This window comes from Hemitrygon akajei, chromosome 3, assembly GCF_048418815.1.
Source record: "Hemitrygon akajei chromosome 3, sHemAka1.3, whole genome shotgun sequence".
In the NCBI taxonomy this organism is placed as follows: Eukaryota; Metazoa; Chordata; class Chondrichthyes; order Myliobatiformes; family Dasyatidae; genus Hemitrygon; species Hemitrygon akajei.
In genome coordinates, this window is record NC_133126.1 from 1,627,443 (window position 1) to 1,649,807 (window position 22,365).

The window sequence follows — 22,365 nt, forward strand, 5'->3', positions numbered from 1 at the left end:
GAGTAGGAAAGGACAGCAGTATTTAAAGACAACACGTAGATTGGGTTTGAGACGGTTTAGCCATTGAAGCTTGTGCCAAATTCATCTGACTGCCTTGCAATCTTCATTGTTTCTGGACTGATAACTTTGAATAATATTTTATGCCATTTATCACAAAGGAGATGGTCAGATAAAGGAATATTAATACAGTACTTATGACAAAATCAAAAAGAGTTTTGTCCTTGTGCTGGAACTTGTTTAGGTCTCACAATATTATGCAAGTTTTTAATCACACACCACGTGAGACAATCTTGTTTTTTAAAAGAAGGGTTTAGAGATCAAATGCAAGGTTAACCGCAAATTAAAGCAAACTATCAAGATAGTAAATTATCAGAGAAAGTGTGGAGAACCTTCACAAGCATTCAAACAGATCAGTGAAAGTAACAGGACAAGTAGATAAGTGACACGGAGTCTAATGGGATAGTTGCTTTTAACAATCAAGGCAGCGTTCTTTAGCACAGACTGATATAATATATTGTAAGGGTGTGATAGCAGAGTAATTAAATTATGAACAAGAAGCCGGGACTCTGGATGATTGATTCAGCAAAGTTTTGAATTCCATCATAGTATCTAGGACAGTTAAGCGCAAGTAACTAAGTGATTCTGGAATTAGGAAAAACCCCATCTGGTTCACTAATGCCCTTTAGGAAATGAAATGTGCTCCCTTTACTGGAAATGTCCAGAAAGAGTGCAGTAAAGATTAACAGGGATGTTATCAGGACTAGATGCCTGTGTTAGAGGGAGCAGATGGCCAGGTTGGGTCTTTATTCCTTGGAAGAGAAGAGAATTAGGAATGTCCTTATAGTAGTGGCCGCCAACCCGTCGATTGTGATCGACTAGTCGATCTTTGAGACTTTCCCAATAGATCCCGAGAAAAATACACAAATACTGTTGAGAGATTGTTTCCGGGTTGCGGGGTTTTAGTTCCGTTCTTTCTGCCCAGTGCACATGTGTGTAACTCCCCCGCACTACACAGTGTAATTCAGTGGTCCCCAAGCACCGGGCCGCAAAAAAATGATAGGAGTCAGCTGCACCTTTCCTCATTCCCTGTCACACTCACTGTTGAACTTGAACCCGTGCGAGGTCATCAGTTGCCTAAACGCAGTGACACCCTCGCGCCAGGGATCACCGGTTGGCCTCCGGCGGTCGGCGGGAAGTGATGTTGCTACCAGCCTGGAGCACTGCCTCTAAACCTGTTTAACACACCGAATGTTCGTGGGGAATCCGGTGCTTAAAATATTCGCACACGACTTAATTCGGGCTCAGCGTTTCCTAAGTATCAGAGCAGCTACCTTGCTGCGATTGACTGAAACAAACTTTTGTTGGCCAATAGATCCTACAAGGGAGGGCAGGCGGGTGCCCTGTTGCACTCCTCGCTCGGTCAGTCGCTCTGTCATAACTGTGCCCACCCACCCCCCCCCCCCACCAGTACGGGGACCTCCAGCCCTTACCTTGTCCTCTCACCCGACCCACGACCAACCGCACCTGGTTAAGGCATCTGGCGGCGGGTGGGAAGCTGGAGTTCGGGCCTGGAGGCTGTCCAGTGAGGCAATGAAACACTCAAAACTGCTTCGGTACCCTAAGTCCAAGCATCCTGCACTTAAAGACAAACCCATTGAGTTTTTCAGCGGAAAAAATGTGAGCAGTGCAGGACAGAAGTTAAGTGCCAAGAGCCGCGAAAATTAATTTGCGGAATAGACTGGACATAAGGAACCTGTATCGGTGTATTCCCGTCGTGTTTAACACCCCCCTTCCCCCCCATCGGCCGATCCGCAAGGATATTGTCAATATTAAACCGGTCCGCGGTACAAAAAATGGGTGGGTACCCCTGGTGTTTATCCATTATTTCTACTTCCTAGTTGCGGAGTTTTACTTCCGGTCTTTTCTGCCCTGGTACGCATGCGTGTAACTAATCGATCTGGGGGTCGATCTTGCCTTTTACTAAGGCCGAAGTAGGGGATCTTGGGCTTAAAAAGGTTGGTGACCACTACCTTATAGGAATGTTTAAAATTATAGAGGCAGAGATAAAGGTGGATGGCAAGTCTTTTTCCCCAGTATCAAATACTTGGGGCAAAAGCTTAAAATGAAAGATTTTAAAAGGAATTTTTAGCAGGTTTTCTTTTTGTACAAAGAGTTGTGGGTGCATGAACACACTGTTAGGAGAGGTGGTAGAATCTCAGAGAAAAGCAAAAATAGCATTTAAGTGGACTGAAAATTGGCAGATGGTATCCAATCCAATTGGCATTAATGAGGCTTGAATATACTCTATGAATGACAAGGTCTGTGTTAGTAGTGAAGAGGGACTTCGGTGTATAAGTCCAAAGATCTTGAAGGTGGCAGCACAGGTAGATAACGTGGGATATTGGCCATCATTCGTCAAAGCTTTGAATACAAAGAGAGAATATGCACAGAGAAATTTAAACTGGAGTTACAGAGGGATGGGAACCAGAGCGTCAGAACAAATTATGGAGTTATTGTGGAGAAAAAGGTCGTTAAGCCTGCATATGAAGTTGGTGCAACATGGGTGCAACAAATGTTCTCTACTGCATATATTACAATGCAAGGAGTATTGTAGGAAAGGCGGTTGAGCTTAGGGCATGGATCAGCATGTAGAAATTATAACATTCTGGCCAATAGTGACTTGATTGCAAGACTGACAGCTCAGTGATCTGGGATTCTGTTGTTTTAGACGTGATAAAGTGGGAGAGATAAAAGGGGGAGGGTAATTTTACGAGTCAGGGAAACTGTCACAATGGTGTTCAGTCAGAACAGACTGGACAGCTTGACTATAAAATCATAATACCACTAGACATAGGAACAGACTTAGGCCACTCAACACATCGAGTCTACTCCGCCATTCCATCATGGCTGATCCTGGATCACACTCAATGCCATAACCTGCATTCTCGCCATATCCTTTGATACCCTGACCAACCAGGAAATGATCAACTTCCACCTTAAATATACCCACAGACCTGGCCTCCACCACAGTCTGTGGATACTCTCTGGCTAAAGAAATTCATCCTTACCTCTGCTCTAAAAGGTGGGCCCTCAATTTGGAGGCTGTGCCCTCTAGTTCTGGCCACCCTACCATAGGAAATATTCTCTCCACATCCTCCTTATCTAGTCCTTTCAATATTTGGTAGGTTTCAATGAGATACCCTCCCCCATTCTTCTAAATTCCAGTGAGTACGGGCCCAAAACTGCCAAACACTCCTCATATGTTAGCCCCTCCTTTCCTGGAATCATCCTCATCTTCCTCCTCTGGACTCTCTCCAATGACAACACATCCTTTCTGAGATATGGGGCCCAAAACTGTTGGCATAGTCTAGTGAGGCTTTATGAGTAGAACTGAGGAATAAGAAAAGTATGACCACGTTAATGGGATTACAATATACACCACCCAACAGTCCGTAGGATTGAGGAGCAAATTTGTAGAGATCACAGACTGTTGCAAGAAACACAAGGTTGTGATAGTGGGTGATTTTAACTCTGCACATATTGACTGGGACTCCCAAACTGTAAAAGGATTGGATGGGAAAGAGTTTGTCAGATTTGTTCAGGAAAGATTCCTTGATCAATACATAAAAGTCCCAACCAGAGAGACTGTGATATTACATCTCATATTAGAGAATGAGACAGGGCAGATGACAGAAGATTGTGTAGGAGATCACTTTGCATCTAGTCATCATGATGCCTTTAGTTTCAAGGTAATGATAGAAAAAGATAGGTCTGGTCCTCTGGTTGAGATTCCAAATTGCAGAAATGTCAATTTTGATCACATCAGAAAGCATCTGGCAGTGGATTGGGACAGACTGTTTTCTGGCAAAGGTGTACTGTACTTGGTAAGTGGGAGGCCTTCAAAGGTGAAATTTTGAGAGTATAAAGCTTGTATGTGTCTGTCAGAATAAAAGGCAAGAACAGCAGGTTAAGGGAACCTTGGTTTTCAAGAGATACTGAGGCTCATTAAGATAACGGTGCATAGCAGGGAAAGGCAGGCAGGAACAAATGATGTACTTGAATTTGTATAACACACTGGCAAAGGTCTTTCTGCAGGAGTGGTGTTTGGGTTATGGTTTGAGATAATGAGTGCTTTGGGATGTGAGCTGGGTCCTTTGTTCAGCGGGAGATGAAGAAGGAACACCAGTCGTAGTATTCGACCTGGTGGAGGACCGTGATCCTATGGAGCCATGTGCCAAGATTGACTGAGGATCAGCGAACATGAATTTTGGGAAGAGTTGAGCTCCAACTTGTGCACATTGACTGTTTAATTATATTGGGCCCTTTTGTTTTTTTTTCTTTCTTTTCTTTACTAACCCTTTAGTTAAGATTCATAAATACAATTCCTTTAATCATACACAAACCAGGGTGGGAGAGCCGTCTCAATCCTGTGGGTTTGGCAGGATCAGAGTGTGTATTCCTTAGACTTGTGCAGCCAAGAAACCAGCGGGGTTTTATTTGTGGGGGTATCGTCCTGCATCGATATTTTTGGATGCTGTATGATTGCTCTGAGCATTGATCCAGTGGGTTGTGTGCTTAAGCCTGTGTTAATCTATTGTCCAGTAAAATGATTAAGATATGTGGTTATGGATGCTGCAGAGGTTAAGTGGTGGTGTGAATCCATGGGGTTACCAGTAATGAATATGTGTATTGAGTAGGGTAGATATTTGTATCCTCAACAAATTAATAATTTGGACTTCAAGTACCGTTAATGAATTAGTAAAAGTTATAATCATGGAATGAAGGTTTGATAAAATGGCAGGCAAAGAATTTGTTTCAGTTCAAACTGGCGCTGACATCACAGCAGTGGAACTGCTCAGTATGATTGGGGCCCTGGGAGAGGGGGTGCTGTAGGCTGTCCGTCAGTGAAGTGTATGTCAGGATGCTGATTTGGAAGCAGAGTTTCCCATAGCTGCGGGCTGAGACCTTGAAGACAAATTGCTCTTGTTTCTGCGGAAGGAATGGAAGGTCTGACGAGTCCTCCAGCAAGGGATGAGCATTTTGAATTAGTATCGGCCCTTACCTCCCTGGCAAATAAATGGCTACAGGTGGAGTGTCCTAGTTATCATAGGCTCAGCATGTTCTCAGGAATAACACCCATCCCCACCCACTCCCCCCCCCCCCCGAGACACGAACCCCTTTGCTACTTCTGTGGGCTATCTGCAAGCACTAGAAAATGTTTCTGATGCAGTGGGAAGCCCAATGCAGCTTATGACAGGGTTTTGGAGTATGTTTTAGGAGAAGTGGACTTTCCACCTACATTTTTTCGGCTATAGAGGCAGCTGAATTGCTTGTGATGTAAGGGGGCCATTCAAACAACTGAGGCGAACCTGTTAAAAATGGACCAAGTGGAGAAAGGTGCACAGTCACAGTTCACGATTGCTTGGGGTCTCCAAATGTCTTGTAAGCTGCGTCTCCCTCCCTTGTTTGTCAAACTGACTAGAAAAATAAGAGAGGAGGAAGATAATGCAACAGAGGCACAGGAGGCCTCCGTCAGCATGGTACAGCCCTCAGTTGTAGGCCTCTTGACTGAAGTGACCACTGATAGCTCACCCCAGGGAGTGGTAAAGGAGCTTGTGAATGTGCTTAGAACCGAGGTGGCCTGGTTGCTATCATCGGGTATGACCACCCCACATGCCAAAGCCAATAGGGTGTGTGACCCCTAATTAGACAGACTAAGCAGTGGGCTACTAGTGAATGGGGTCCCGTGAGAAGAGGAGCGACTGATATTATCTGTTATAACCATGGTGACGAGGGACACTTCAGACGGGAGTGCGAAGGACGGGAAAGCTCTCGGAGAGTGAGCCCCTAGGTACCCAAGTGGAGAGACCCAGTGAGGGAACAGCCTGGTGTCTCGGGAGGGTGGGGGGAGGAACATGCTCCTAGCAATACATCAAGGAACACGCTAAAGCAAAAAATCCTATTCCTGAAGGCTTAGTAGGCTAAGCTCCAGTGTATTGCTACAGATGGAGGGTATTTATGCTAGAGCCATACTTGACACCGGCTCTCAGGTTACACTGCTGTCCTGTTCCTTTTACAACTGGTATTTGAGGCATTTACCATTGATGCCACTCAGTGCACTAGAAATCTGGGGTCTTAGTACAGATGACTACCCGTATGATAGTTACTTGTCATTGAAGCTGGAGTTTTCAGAGGCAGATGTGGAAGTAGCTGAGGTGCTTGATACATTATTGTTGGTTTGTCTGGACCCAGTTGGAAAGAGCAGTTTCAATTCTTGTAGTGAGAAATACTCCTATTGTGAGGAAGCTAGTGGGAGCCTCCAAGCAGGAAATTGGAGAGATCTTTCGGGAAACATTGTTCATTCACTCTGTGTTCCAAGCTGCTTTTGAGGAAGTGCATGGCCGCACTGGGCTGGATGATGAGCATTATGAGGAATTGTGTGGTACATCCATTCCAAACTGGTATGTTACGACAAAGAGGAGTCAGGTTTACGTACTGGTGAGGCCTGAACTACAAAAGCCCTTGGTTGTAAGGGTGAACAGGATGACAGTAATTGTTAGGAACACTTCAGAGAGGGAGGTCACCCTCAGGCGGGGTATGCCAATGGCACACCTCTTTCTGGTGATGGTATTGTCTAGTGTCCCTGTGAGACAAGCCAGGGAGAAACTCTCTGAAAAAGGGAAAGTTGACTGCCGAGTCATTCAACTTTGGGGACTCCCTGGGTACCTGGAGGTTGGAAGAGGAGGTTGATAGAGATGATGAAGCTGGAGGATGTCTTTTCTATTGACAAGAAACTCCCCAATAATTGATGAAGAGATTCCCAACCCTGTTCATGCCGAGGCAGATTAAATGGGGGGAACAGGCAGGTTTGTGGTTAGAGAATGACTTGGTGGGGGGGGGGGGGGGGGAATTGAACTCTGAGGTAACTGGGCATGCAAGTGAGCTTAGTCAAGTAACGAGGGAACCTGAGTTGTCGGGAGGGACAAGTAATGAGCAGGGAGGGGCTTTCCCAGGTAAACAGCAAAGAGCCCAGGGAGTGTCTGGAGCTGAAGAAGTAGGTGATGGGGTAAGGAGGTACCAAAAAGTCAGGAGACCCCCAGACAGATTGGCTCATGTCGCACACGGGGAACAGAGTGTGGCACCTATCCCCTATCTCACTGCCATTTACACCTGGTTTAGACTTTGTGCTTTGTATGAAGGGGTGACAAATTATCTCAATGTCATGAGGGCATGACTAATTCTGATGGAGTGTAACACCCTGGGAAAGATTTCACTGCTACTGTAATGGTCTTTCTGTACAAGCAGTGTTTGGGTTATGGTTAGGGATAACGGGTGTTTGTAATGTGAGCTGGGTCCTTTGTTTGGCGGGAGGTGAAGAGGGAAGATGCTGGAGAGAAATGATCATAGGATCTCCAACATGCAGATTTGACTCCTTAATTATAATGTGCCCTCTTGTTTTCCTTTCTTTTCCTTTCTTTATGAACCCGTTAGTTAAGATTCATAAACATAATTCCTTTAATCATATGCAGTGTGCTGTCTGTTGTTTCCTGGCACTGAGTTGTAACAGGGTAGCAAATTACCTAGCATCCACACAAACTGGGGTTTGGGGTGGGAGAGTTGTCTCAATCTCAAGTGTTTGGTGGGACTGGAGTATGTATTCCCTAGACTTAAGCAGCCAAGGAAACCAGTGGGGTTTCACAAGAAATGCAAGAGAACACTTGAGAAGGAAATCAGGAGGGCTAAAAGAAGACACAAGGTTGCTCCAGCAGACAAGATGTAGGAGAATCCCAAGGGCTTCTACAAATTTTGTTAAGAGTAAGAGGATAGCAAGAGACAAAATTGGTCCACTGGAGCCAAAAGAGATGGGAAGTGTGGTAGAAGAGTCAACTGGGAATACAGATCCACAATTCTATGAAGGTAGTATCACAGATAGATAGGTTCACAAAGAAAGCTTTTAGCACACTGGCCTTCATAAATCAAAGTATTGAGTACAGGAGTTGGGAAGTTGTGTTGAAATTGTACAAGATGTAGGTGAGGCATATTTTGGGGTACTGTGTGCAGATTTGATCACCTACCTACAGGAAATAAGTTTTTTAAAAAAGACCAAAAGTATACAGAGAAAATGACAAGGTATGTTGCCCAGACTTAGGAATGTGTGTATCGTGAAAGGTTGAAAGCTTGACTTTATTCCTGTGAATGTAGAAGATTGAGGGGAGTTATGATGGAGGTATACAAAATTATTAGGGGTATAAGGGTAAATGCAAGCAGGCTATTTCTGCTGAGACTTCTGGTCAAGATGGTGCTTGGGTACAATGCTCCTTCAGTCAACATCTTCTGGATAGATTATGAAGCCATATGTTTCACATTTTTTATGTCTTTTACATTTGTTTTTCATCTTTGATGTGATTCTGGAACTGTCTGTGCCTGTGATTTGCTGTTTGGAGATCGTGTGGATGTTCCAGCACTTTGCAGTTTCAAAGGGGATTCCAGAAGGCAGAGGCAGCATTCACAAATCACATGGCAAGCAGGCTGCGGGACAGAGTGGGAGCAGATATTTGACTCCATTTCGCCAATTAAAACTTCCATTATTCACCGATTAAACCAATCAGAGGCAAATGCAGAAGGTGAGTGTCAGCTGCCTGCCTTTTGATCGCTCAGCTACCGGAGAGGGGAGACCCTGCCACTGCCACTGTACCCAGAGAATGTTACCCAGTTTTCAGCATTTTGGATATGGACTTGGACGACAGAATTGTTTCCAGTCTTGTTTTTTTTAATATTCTGTTTTTTTCTCCCAATCTTTCTTGGGTTTTTTTGTGCAGGAGGAGGGATTTGGGGATTGATGTGTCTGCTCCGTTTTGTATGTTTTTTTGTGGGAGGAGGGATTTGGGGGTTGATCAGATTGTGCTGCCTTTCTTGGTTTCATGGCTACCTGGAAAAGAAGAAATTCAGAGTTGTATACTTTGATAATAAATGAAGCTTTGAAGAGTGAAACGTGAAAATGTTTAAGGGAAACATGAGGGGGTATTTCTTCAGTCAGAGGGTGGTAAGACTGTGGAATGAGCTGCCAGTGCAAGTGATGGATGTGGGGTCGATTTCAACATTGGATAGGTACATGGACAGTAGGGGCATGGAGGGCCCTGCAGGTGCAGGTCAATAGAACAGATTAATGATTCAGCATCAACTAAATAGTTCAAAGATCTGTTTCTGTGCTGTAATTTTCTGTTTCATAAAGCACTGAAGCATTAGTCACACCTCAGCTAGACTGCTGCAGGTAGTTCTGGTCAGCTCCTGGGAGGACGTGATAGCACTAGAGCAGGTATAGAGTTCACCATGGTGTTGCCTGGTTTGGAAAATTTCAGATAATAGAAAAAAAACTGGTGAGGCTCAGCCTCTTATTCCCTAGAGCAGGGAAGGTTAAGAGGAACATTAGCAAGGTGCATAAAATTATGAGCGGTGCAGAAAAGGGGTAACAATTTCTGCAATCTACTTTATCAGAAGTGGGGGGAAAAACAGCACTTAAGACAGAGATGAGAGATTTAAAGGGGGACCTTGTTTTCCTGACCAGATATTGGCGAGTAACTGGGATACACTGTTGGAGCCTGGTGCAAGCAGAGTCAGTGGAGGGGTCTACATGAGAACTAGAATTGCCTGGGCATTGATACCAACAACATAGGTAGAAAAATGGAGGAGGTCTAAAAGCAGAATACACGGAATTAGGAAGGTGGTTAAGTAGTAAGATCTCAGGGGTAGTAATCTCGAGATTGCGGATTCTACCACATGGCAGTGAGGACAGAAATAGAATGAGGTGGCAGATAAATGCATAGCAGAAGAATTGGAGCAGAGGGAAGGGATCAGATTTCTGGATCATCAGAACCTCTTCTGGGGTAGGTGTGACCTGTACAAGGGAGATGGGTTGCACTTGAATCTGAGGGGGACCAATATCCTCACGAGCAGGTTTGCTAGAGCTGTTGGGAGTGGTTTAAACTAATATGGCAGGGGGATGGGAACAGGTATGATAGAGCTGAGGATGAGTGAGCAGGTTTACAAGTAGTTGATGGGTGCAATAACAATGTAAGAAAGGACAAGCCAATGGTTGGGTTCAAATGCAGACAGAGCAAAGAGTTAAATTGTACCACAGAGCCAAAATTCAAAAGGGCAAAGAATGCAGGATTGAAGGTGCTGTATTTAAATGCATGTAGTATTCAGAATAAGGTGGATTAACTCATGGCGCATTTAGATTGGTGGGTATGACATTGTACCAACCCATCTCTTTTGCATGAATATTGACTTCTCTAACTTCCGTTAATGCCCCTCCTCCCCTTCTTACCCCATCCCTGATATATTTAGTTTCCCCCCCCCTTTTTTTCTCTCTTTGCCCATCACTCTGCCTGTTCTCCATCTCCCTTTGGTGCTCCCCTCCCCCTTTCTTTCTCCCTTGGCCTCCCGTCCCATGATCCTTTCCCTTCTCCAGCTCTGTATCACTTTTGCCAATCACCTTTCCAGCTCTCAGCTTCACCCCACCCCCTCCGGTCTTCTCCTATCATTTCGCATTTCCCCCTCCCCCTCCTACTTTCAAATCTCTTACTATCTTTCCTTTCAGTTAGTCCTGACGCCGGGTCTTGGCCAGAAACATTGACAGTGCTTCTTCCTATAGATGCTGCCTGGTCTGCTGCATTTCCCCCCACCAGCATTCGTCTGTGTCTTTTGTATGACACTGAGCTGTGGCTGAAAGGTGGTAATAGTTGGAAGCTTAATATCAAAGGATATATTTTTAATTGAAAGGACAAGCAGAAAGGCATAGGTGGCCATGTGGCCCTGTTGGTAAGAGGTGGGAATTATATCTTTAGAAAGAGGTGACAGAGGGTCAGAGAATGTCAAAACTTTGTGGGTGGAGTTAAGAAATTGCAAGGGTTAAAAACATTATGGGAGTCGTATGTGTGTGCATGTGTGCACCCTAAACTCCTGGTGGAGTTGTCGGGGTGCTGTCATGACAAGCTTTTTGCACCGATCTTTTTGATGATTGCTCATCGTATACCATGTCTTGGACATCTGAAACCTGGCGGAGTCCATCCCTCTCCAGGTTTTCTTTTTTTTAATGAGGTCGAGTTGCTAGCTCAACACTCAACCCAGGTACGGATGGAGAACATTCAAGGGAGCCAGCTGGATTCAAACTCGGGACCTCTTGCCCCGAAGTCCAGCGCTAATGCCATTATGCCATCAGCCGGAGTCATATATAGGCCTCCAAATAGGAGCCAAGATATGTGGTTGAGGTTGCAAAAGGAGCTGGAAAGGTCATATAATAAGGCTAAGGACACAATTGTAAAGGGGAACTTCAATATGCAAGGGGATTCGGAAACTCAGGTTGGAGATGGATCTCAAGAGAGAATTTGTTGAATGCCTAAGAGGTGGCTTTTTAGAGCAGCTTGTGCTTGAGCCTACTCAGGGAAAGGCCATCTTAGATTGGGTGTGGTGTAATAATCCAGATCTTTGTAGGGAACTTAATGTAAATGAACCCTGAGGAAGTAGTGATCATAATATGATTGAATTCCTACTGCAATTTAAGAAGGAGAAGCTTAAGTCAGATGTATCAGTATCACAATGGAATAAAATGTATTACAGAGGCATGAGAGAGACACTTGCCCAGGTGGATTGGAGGGGGATACTGGTGGGGATGGTGGCAACTTCAGGTGGCTAAAGTTTCTGGGGCTAGTTCACAAGGCACAGGATAGACGTGTCCCATAGAATAAGTTCTCAAATGGCATGGGTAGGCAACCGTGGTTGACAAAGGAAGTTAAGGACTGCATAAGTGCCAAGGAAAGGGCACACAAGGTAGCAAAAGAGAGTAAGAAGTTGAATAATTGGGAAGTTTTCCAACAAAATTCAACTAAAAAGCTAAAATGGGAAAAGATGAAATATGAGGGCAAACTAGCCAACAATATAAAGCAACATATTAAGTTTTCTCAGTTATATAAAGAGTAAAGGGAGGTGAGAGTAGATATTGGACTACTGGAAAATGATCCTGGTGATGTAGTAATGAGGGACAGAGAAGTGGCAGGTTGCATCAGTCTTCACTGTGGAAGATACTAGCAGTATGCCAGAGGTCTGTGAGTTTCAGGAAGCAGGAGTGAATGCCATTGCTATTACAAAGGGAAAAGTACTAGGCAAACTCCAAGGTCTTAAGGTGGATAAGTCACCTGGACCAGATGGACTACATCCCAGAGTCTGAAAGAGGTTGCTGAAGAGATAGCAGATGCATTGGTTATGATCTTTTAAGAATTACTTGATTCTGGCATGGTTCTGGAGGACAGGAAAATTGCAAATGTCACTCCACTTTTTAAGAAGTGAAGAAGGCAAAAGAAAGGAAATTATAAGCCAGTGAGCCTAACCTCAGTGGTTGGGTAAGTGTTGGAATCCATTATTAAGGATGAAGTTTTAGGTCATTGGAGACCAATGATAAAATAAATTCAGAAACAAGAGAAAAATCTGCAGATGCTGGAAATCCAAGCAACACACACAAAATGCTGGAAACATCGACTGTAAAGTCCTACCAAAGGGTCTTAGCCCAAAACATCAACCGTACTTTTTTTTTCTATAGATGCTCCTGGCCTGCTAAGTTCCTCCAGCATTTTGTTTATGTTGTTTGGATTTACAGCATCTGCAGATTTTCTCTTGTTTGTGATTGGATTACTAAACTGCGAAGTCTCTTCCAGGGATGCCTACCCTGAAGAAGTTTAAATTTTCCTTTCTGTCCTGCTGAAGGGTTTTCACCCAAAACTTCAACTGTACTTGTTTCTATACATGCTGCCTCATCTGCTGAGTTCCTCCAGGATTTCGTGTATTGCTTTGATAAAATAAGTCAGCATGGTTTCTGTAAAGGGAAATCTTGCCTGAAAATCTGTTGAGAGTTCTTCGAGGAAGTAACAGCATGGTGGTCGAAGGAGAGGCAGTGGATGTCATTTACTTGGATTTTCAGAATGAGTTTGATAAGGTGCCACATATGAGGCTGCTTAATAAAATAAAATCCTACAGCATTACAGTAAAGATGCTGGCATGGATAGATGAATGGCTGACAGGCAGGAGGCAATGAGTGGAAATAAAGGGGGCTTTTTCTGGTTGCCTGTCAATGATTTAGATAATGGAATTAATGGCTTTGTGGCAAAGTTCCCTACCTGCCTATGAAATATGGGCGTGTACAGGTTTCCCCTGCAATCTGAAGGTAGAGCGTTCCTATGAAACCGTTTGTAAGCCGAAATGTTGTAAAGTGAAGAAGCAATTACCATTAATTTATATGGGAAAAATTTTTGAGCATTCCCAGACCCAAAAAAATAACCTACCAAATCAAAGCAAATAACACACAAAACCTAAAGTAACACAAACATATAGTAAAAGCAGGAAAGATATGATAAATTTGCACCCTATATAAAGTAGAAATATTGTAGGTATGGTATAGTTTCACTTATCAAACTTGGGAAGGCAGTGAACCAAAATCAATTTGGGGATTTAAAAAAATTGGCACGTACACGCATGTGCAAACAACTGCCCTTGCAAGTTTCACGGTCATTGTAGTCTTTCTCAGGGTAAACAAAAGTATAAAGCGGGCGTCTTTTTATTGTAAAAGTGAAAATCCCCTTTGGTTAGCGAAAACAGGTGCTAATGTAAGTCTTTCGTAACAGCGAGTTGTCGTAAAGCGAATGTTCGAAAAGTGAGGCCACCTGTATTCCCAGATTCATTTGTTCTACCACACTCCTTAGTGCCTTTGCATACACTATGTAAGACCTACACTGGTTTGGTCTACCAAAGTGCAACACATCACACTTGCCTGCATTAAATTCCATCTGCCATTTTTCAGCCCACTATTTCAGATGGTCCTGATCAAGCTGCAAGCCATGATAGCCTTGTTCACTGTATCCTACATTTGCCAGTATTTGGCCCATTAAATTCTTAATATTTTTTCCAGTGGGCTTAAGATGGATAATAAATCAGCCATGATGGAATGCCAGAGAACACTCAACGGGCCTAATTCTGTTCCTATGTCTTATGATCCATGTACCTGTTCAACTTCCTTTTATAAGTTGTTATTTTACCTGAATACTTCCTCTAGCAGCTGATTCAACATAGTTACCACCCTTCAAGTAAAAAAAAGTTGTCTCTCAGTTTCTTTTTAAATTTTTTCCCCCTTTGCTTAAATCTTGATGCTGGGAAATCAACTGAGTGTATTCCTCCCTACCCATGCCCCTCATAATTTTATAAAACTTTCCATTCAATCACCTCTTGGTCTCCTATGGTTTAAAGAATTAAGTCTCAGCCTGTCTAACCTTTCCTATAACTAATCTCAAATCCTGGCAATATCCTTATAAATCTCCTTACGAATCTCAGGGTTGTATTCTGTATACATACTTCGATAACAAATGTACTTTGAACCTTCTTTGTGCCCTTTCCAACTTAATAACAATGTTTCCTGTAGCAGGGTGACTAAAACCGAACAAAACACTCTCAGTGCAGCCTCATCGCCATCTTGTAAACTGCACCACAACCTCCCAGCCTTTATACTCAAATGACCTGACTTGTGCAAAAAGCTTTCTTCACCACCTTGCTTACCTGTGACTCCACTTTCAGGCTCCATGTACTTCTACTGCTAGGTGTGTGTTCTGCAACAACCTGCAGGATCCTATCATTTACTGTGAAAGTCCTACCTAGATTTGAGTTTCTAAAATGCAACATCTCACACTTATCTGAATTCAACTCCATTTCTCCTTTCTTGGCATACTTACTCAGCTGATAAAGATCACCACTGTAATTTTTGATAACTTTCATTATCCACTATACCACCTATTATAGTGTCATTTGCAAAATTGCCACTAGTAACAATGGGTCCAGTACCAACCACAAGGCACATCACAAGTTATGTGTACAGTGAACCTTAGAACATTATTTCCAAGCACCCACAATTAGGCAGCCAATACACATCTCAGGATACGTGTACACACCCAGCCCCTGCAACGTGCGTGCTGATTACCATGTATTACCTCTGAACACATGTACATGCAACCTGCTTGCACAACCCTGCACACCCATAGAATCTCCTGCACATGTCCTCCCCCCCCACACACACGTGCATCTGTACACTCCCCACACCCATACCAGTAGGTCCACCCCACCACATAGTTCCACAACTCCTCCCAAACACAATAGTACACCTCCTGTACAACACGCACCACCTCCATCCCCACATACAAACTGTACACCAAGACCAGATCTGTACACCCCCACACAATTGTACACTACCACCTCTACACTATACACCTCACCACTGTCTCCGTCCCTGCATTCCTGTACATTTGAATAACCCCCACACACCTGTATATCACCACCACCCATCTCCGCTCAGCCACACGCTTGTTCAGCCTCCCACACACCTGTACACCACCAACCATCCCTGCACACTTGTACACCGCCCCTCCCAGAGGCACACCTGTACATCTCTACCCACCCTTCACACCTGTACAACCCCTCACCTGGTTGCCGAAGACGGCGATGGAGCAGGCGGTGGAGACTTCGTGCGAACCGAACCAAACGGAGGCGATCCGGGACGGCATGCCGAGGATGAAGACCTGCGCGATACCGCAGACGGCCTGACCAAGGAAGGTGACGGCGAAGAGGTCGGGCCGCACGCTGGCGATCTTGATCCAGGCGCCGCAGCAGTTGAGGCCGCAGCCGCACAGCGCGATCACCCGCAGCCCTTTTTTGTCGAGCAGCCAAGTGACGGGGAAGATGATGGGGATGTAAGCCACGAAATAGATCATGGCGAGCCAGTCGATGGTAAAGGAGGAGACGTTGTAGTATTTCATGAAGATGTTGTTGATGATGCCGTACTGGATCCATTGGAAGGCGTTACATAGCGAGTAGCTGCTGAAAAGCCCGACGATCACCCAGCGCCGCCGGTACAGCCGCGTGTTCAGCCCCGGCTTCAGCCCGATCGGTACCTCGGTGTCCAACCGCACAGCCTTTGGCTCCAGCATAGCTGCGGCAGGACCTCAGATACGAGACCCTCTGACCCTCAAATACCCGGTGCGGCACTCCCTCTCTGGACACTCACCCCGCACCTCCCCTCTCTCCTGACGATCGGACCCCGGCCCGGACTCTCACTCTCCCTCTCCTGACGATCGGACCCCGGCCCGGACTCTCACTCTCCCTCTCCTGACGATCGGACCCCGGCCCGGACTCTCACTCTCCCTCTCCTGACGATCGGACCGTATTGGACCCCGGCCCGGACTCTCACCCTCCCTCTCCTGACGATCGGACCGTATTGGACCCCGGCCCGGACTCTCACCCTCCCTCTCCTGACGATCGGACCGTATTGGACCCCGGCCCGGACTCTCGCTCTCCCTCTCCTGACGATCGGACACGACTGGACCCCGGCCCTAACTGAACCGCTGCCCCCGAAGCTCGGACCTAACTGGAGTCTCGCCTCGCCTCGCCTCGTCTCGTCTCGTCTCCTCTCGGATCGGATCGGATCGGATCGCCGCCTCGAGACTCGTAGCTCGAGCCGCTCTACCACCGATCTTCGCGGTCGACCGCCCACACGCGGTTATAACCGCCTCCCGCCCCGCCCACGCTTGTCTCCGCCTGCACGTTGAGTGTCAGGCGCGTCCCGCGTGTGCGCCATGTTGAGGGGGTCCGTGCCGGAGTGTCACCCAATGTTGGGGTTAGCAGGTCTGGCAACGATTCCTCGGTATTTGGAAGCTTTCCGCTGCAGTGCCGCTCTCGTCAGGTCAGAAACCACAACATCCTCCCCACGAAACTATCCATCAACACACCCTGCCTCCACTCCGAAATCTTCTCTCTCCATCGACCCCTCCCCAACATTTCACCATTCCTTTCCTCCACAAACCCTCCCCTTCAACGACCCGTTTCAAAATAATTCCTCCCTGTATTCTCCCCTTTCCCACCCCAGCCACTTCGCTACACTCCAATTCTCTCCCATTCCAAAATGCCTTCATGTTTTTGCCATCCTCATCTCCAATTGCTTCTACTTACCCATTCGTCCCATCACGTTCTACCTCCCCTGCCCCATACCACACTTTCTATCGACCCACCTCCATTAAACTCTTCCCCCATCTTACCTTCAAGATTGCTTAATGTCAATTCCAGTACACAACTGTAAAGAGAACAGAATAATTGTTACTCCAGATCCAATGCAGCACAGAAAACACAGAAGATAAATAATGCAATAATAATAATAAACGCACAATAAATATAAATGCATAAGATATCTATGTACATGGGTTGATTATATGTTCAAAAAGTACATAAGTCATTATGATGAGTATGAAAGTAAGCTCATCAATAATATTAAAGAGGATACCAAAAGTTTCTTCAGATGCATAAAGTGTAAAAGAGAGGCAAGAGTGGATATTGCACTGCTGGAAAATGATGCTGGAGTGGTAGTAATGGAGGTCAATGGGATAGCAGATGAGATGAATAAATATTTTGCATCAGTCTTCACCGTGGAAGACACAACCAGTATAATGGAAGTTTCACGTGGGGGTGGGGGGCATTAAGTGTATGAAGCTACCATAACTAGAAAGAAGGTTCTTGGGAAACTGGAAGGTCTGAAGGTAGCTAACTCATCTCGACCAGATGCTGTACACCCCTGAGTTCTGAAAGATATGGCTGAAGAGGTTGTGGAGGCATTAGTAACCATTAGACTCTGGAATGGTTCCAGAAGCCTTGAAAAATTGCAAATGTCTCTCCACTCTTCAAGAAGGGAGAGACTCCACTCTTCAAGAAGGGAGAGAAGCAGAACAAAGGAAACCATAGGCCTGTTAATGTGGCCTCAGTGGTTGGGAAGATGTTGGAGTCAATTATTAAGGATGAGATTTCAGGGTTCTAGGAGACACATGATAAAATAGGCTGTGGTTCATCAGTTGAAGTGTCTCAGCCCAAAATATTGACTACTTTTTTCCATAGATGCTATCTGGCCTGTTGCATTCCTCCAACATTTTATGTGTGTTGCCAGTGACTAGTGATGTTCCACATGGGTTAGTGTAGGGACCAGTTCTTTTTATGTTATATGTCAATGAGTTGGAAGATGGAATTGATGGCATTGTTGAAAAGTTTTCAGATAGGTGGAGGGGCGGGTAATTTTGAGGAAGAAGGGAGGCTACAGAAGGACTTAGATTAGGAGAATGGGCAAAAAAATGGCAGATGGAATACAGTTTCGGGAAGTATATAGCCATGCACTTTGGTAGAAATGAAAAGGTTGACTATTTTCTAAATGGAGAAAAAATACAAAAAACTAGGACATAAAGGGACTTGGGAGTCCTTGTACAGGATTCTCTAAAGGTTAATTTGCAGGTTGAGTCTGTGATGAGGAAGGCAAATGCAATGTTAGCATTCATTTCATGAGGACTAGAATATAAAAGAAAGGATGTGCTGAAACTGGAGAGGGTTCAAAGGAGGTTCGTGAAAATGATTCCAGGATTGAATGGCTTGTCATATGAAGAGTGTTTGATGGCTCTGGGCCTCTATTCACTAAAATTCAGAAGAATGTGGGTGAACCTCATTGAAACCTATTGAATGGTGAAAGGCCTTGATAGAGTGGACAGTGGATGGGGAGAGGATGTTTCCTATGTGGGAGAGTCTAAGGCTAGAGGACACAGTCTCAGAATAGAGAGGCATCCTTTTAGAATGGAGATGAGGAATTTCTTTAGCCATAGAGTGGTGAATCTGTAGAATTCTTTGCCACAGGCAGCTGTGGATGTCAAATGTTTATGTACATTTAAGGCAGAGGTTGATAGATTCTTGATTGGTCGAGACATGAAGGGATACGAAGAGAATGTAGGAGATTGCGGCTGAAAGGAAAATTGGATCAGCCACGATGAAATGTTGGAGCAGACTCAATGGGCCAAATAGCTTATTTCTGCTTCTACATCTTATTTTCCTAAAAGGTGACTGATGAGAAATAATATAGTCAGTGGGGAAAGTAAATATTTTTGAGTCTGGTTGTCCTGAGTTTGATGCTATTTATCCTCCTTCCTGATAAGAGAGTGTCAAACAGTCCATGAGCAGGGTGGGTGGGATCCTTCACGATACTACTGACCCTTGACACTCTGACACAACAACCAGCCAGCCACTCCACGAATCTCAACACTCACACACCCACCAAACCCCTCTTCTACTCCAACACCCTCTTTGTTGCAATATGAACTCCTTCCATCCTTACCCTCCACACAACTCCAACACTTCTTTCTCTCCCCCTTTCTTCACTGCTTCATCACCACCAACCCTAGTGCACCACTCCTACACCCATGTCTATCTCTTCTCAGCCTTACTCTCCCCTCACTCCATCCCACTACTTCTCTCTACTTCGATCTTCCCTTCCTTCCTCTATCCCGTTTGCCTTGCTTATATCACCTGTACCCCTTCTCTCACTACCTTTTCCCTTCTACTCTACCCTCCCATACCCCTCTATCTTTGCCTTTCTTCTTCCATTCTTCCTTACACATTCCTAGGAAGTCATGGAATACTATTGCACAGAAACAGGCAATTTGGCCCATCCAGTCCAAAATGTTATTCTGCCCAGACCCGTCTGACCAAAGCCCTCCATACCTCTGCAATCCATATACTTATGCAAACTTGTCTTAAATGTTGCATTCAAACCCATATTCACCACTTGCACTGGCAGCTCATTCCATACTCTCACTACCCTCTGAGTGAAGAAGAACCCTCTCAGGTTCCCCTTAAATATTTCACTTTTTGCCCTTAGCCTATGACTTCTTGTTCTATTCTCACCCAACCTGAGGAAGACGCCTGCTTGTATTTACCCCATCTACACCCTGCGTAATTCTGTATCATTATCATCATCGTAATATACTGTATTGTATGATGTAGGCAATCATGGTCTCATGACCATGATTATTCTTGGCAAATTTTTCTACAAAAATGGTTTGCCATTGCCTTCTTCTGGACAGTGTCTTTGCAAGACAGGTGACCCCAACTATTATCAATACCCTTCAGAGATTGTTTGCCATGGTGTCAGTGGTCACATAACCAGGACTTGTGAATTGCACCAGCTGCTTGTACAACTGTCCACCACCTGCTCCCATGCCTTCCAATGACCCTGATCGGGAGGCTAAGCAGGTGCTACACCTTGTCCAAGGGTGACCTGCAGGCTAGCGGAGGGAAGGAGCACATTATGCCTCCTTTGGTAGAAATGTATCTCCACCCAATTCTGTATACCTCTGTCAAATCTCTCATTCTCCTACATTTCAGGGATTAAAGTCTTAACCTATTCAACCTTTGTCTACAACTCAGGTCCTCAAGTCCCAGTAACAGCTTGCTCCCTCTAGCAACAGTTGTTGTCAGGGAGCAGACTTACTTTCTGAGCCACTAAGTTGGAGGCTATGCTGGTGTCTGGAGCAGACTGCTCATGGTCAGCTGCTGAACCCAGCACTGCGAGGCAGTGGCCTTATGTCAACCCACTTACTGTTACACTCCCCAACTTTTGACCTTACAACATAAATGAAGCAGATGAGATGATTGGGCCCAAGACTTTGGTGTGAGAAGCTCCTGGAGTGATGTTGTCTCACAACCTGCTCCTTGTTTAGAGAATAATTCCAACCACCACAGAGTTTTGTCTCTGATGTGTGGTTTTCCTGGACAACTTGATGCCACACCCAAATGCTACCTTGATGTCAGAGGCAATTGCTGTCTCCTCAGCTGATCCTGGCAAAACCCAAGCAGGTTAGCAGTCAACAGGTTAAGAAGAAAAGGAGCAGAATTAGGCCATTCAGCCCATCGAGTCTGCTCCACCATTCTATCATGGCTGATCCTAGATCCCACTGAATGCCATACACCTACCTTCTCATCTTAACCATTGATGTCCTGACCAATCAGGAAACTATCAATTTTTGGTTTAAGTATACCTGTGACATTGGCCTCCACTGCAGAACATTCCACAGATTCACTTCTCTCTGGCTAAAATAAAAAATCCTCCTTACCTCTGTTCTAAAGGGTCACCCCTCAATATTGAAGCTGTGCCCTCTAGTTCTGGACACCCCCACCAGAGGAAGCATCCTCTCCAAATCCACCTTATCTAGTCCTTTCAATATTCAGTAGGTTTCAATGAGATCCCCCTGTATTCTTCTAAATTGCGGTGAGTAAAGGTCCAAAGCTGCCAAACACTCCTCCTATGTTAAAACGTGGTGGGAGTGTTCAAGGCGTGCATCAGTGTACCCCTTCATTCCAGGAATCATCTTCATGACCTCCTCTGGACTCTCTCCAATGACAACATATCCTATGGGACCCAAAACTGTTTACAATGCTCCAAGTGCAGCCTGATTAGTGTCTTATAAAGGCTCAGTATTATCTCCTTCCTTTTATATTCTAGTCCTCTTGAAATGAATGCTAACATTGTATTTGCCTTCCTCACCACAGACTCAACCTACAAATTAACCTTCAGGGAATCCTACACAAGGACTCCCAAGTCTCTTTGCACCTCAGATTTTTGTATTTTCTCTCCATTTAGAATATAGTCAACTCTTTCATTTCTTCTATCAAAGCACATGACCATACACTTCCAAACATTGTATTCCATCTACCATTTCTTTGCCCATTCTCCTAATATGTCTAAGTCCTTCTGTAACCTTTCTTCTTCCTCAAAACTAGCAGTTTCAACACCTTCATGTCGCCTGCAAGCTTTGCAAAAAAACCCATTAATTCCATCATCCAAATCATTGACATATAATGTAAAAAGAATCGGCCCCACCAGTCACTGGCAGCCAACCAGAAAAGGCTCCCTTTATTCCCACTCTTTGCCTCCTGCCAGTCAGCCATTGCTTTATCCATGCTAGGATCTTTTCTGTGCAGATTGGTGATAACATATCCTCCTTGCTGACGATCAACATCAGCGTATAATATGATTAGGAGTAGTCAGCATGGCTTTGTCAAGGGCAGGTCATGCCTTACAAGTCTGATTGAATTTTTTGAGGATGTGACTAAACACAGTAATGAAGGAAGAAGAGTAGATGTAGTGTATATGGATTTCAGCAAGGCATTTGATAAGGTATCCCATGCAAGGCTTATTGAGAAAGTAAGGAGGCATGGGATCCAAGGGGACATTGCTTTGTGAATGCAGAACTAGCTTGCCCATAGAAGGCAAAGAGTGGTTGTAGATGGGTTATATTCTGCATGGAGGTTGGTAGCCAGTGGAGTGCCTCAGGGATCTGTTCTGGGACCCTTACTCTTCGTGATTTTATAAATGACCTGGATGAGGAAGTGGAGGGATGGGTTAGTAAGTTTGCTGATGACACAAAGGTTGGAGGTGTTGTGGATGGTATGGAGGACTGTCAAGAGGTCACAGCG

At 44.9% G+C, this 22,365-nt stretch overlaps 1 protein-coding gene across 4 annotated transcripts in view; it reads right to left on the bottom strand.

The window, feature by feature from the left end:
* flvcr2a (FLVCR choline and putative heme transporter 2a) overlaps positions 1-16,497 on the bottom strand; it is a 230,772-nt gene extending 214,275 nt beyond the window's left edge. For 2 of the 4 annotated variants that reach the window (XM_073039134.1, XM_073039132.1), the window contains exon 1: positions 15,516-16,497. In XM_073039134.1, coding sequence (XP_072895235.1) covers positions 15,516-16,019 — 504 coding nt within the window. In that variant the 5' untranslated portion in view covers positions 16,020-16,497. The remainder of the gene's footprint in view (positions 1-15,515) is intronic. The other 2 variants (XM_073039131.1, XM_073039133.1) reach the window with 2 other exon arrangements.
* Positions 16,498-22,365: the final 5,868 nt, after the last annotated feature.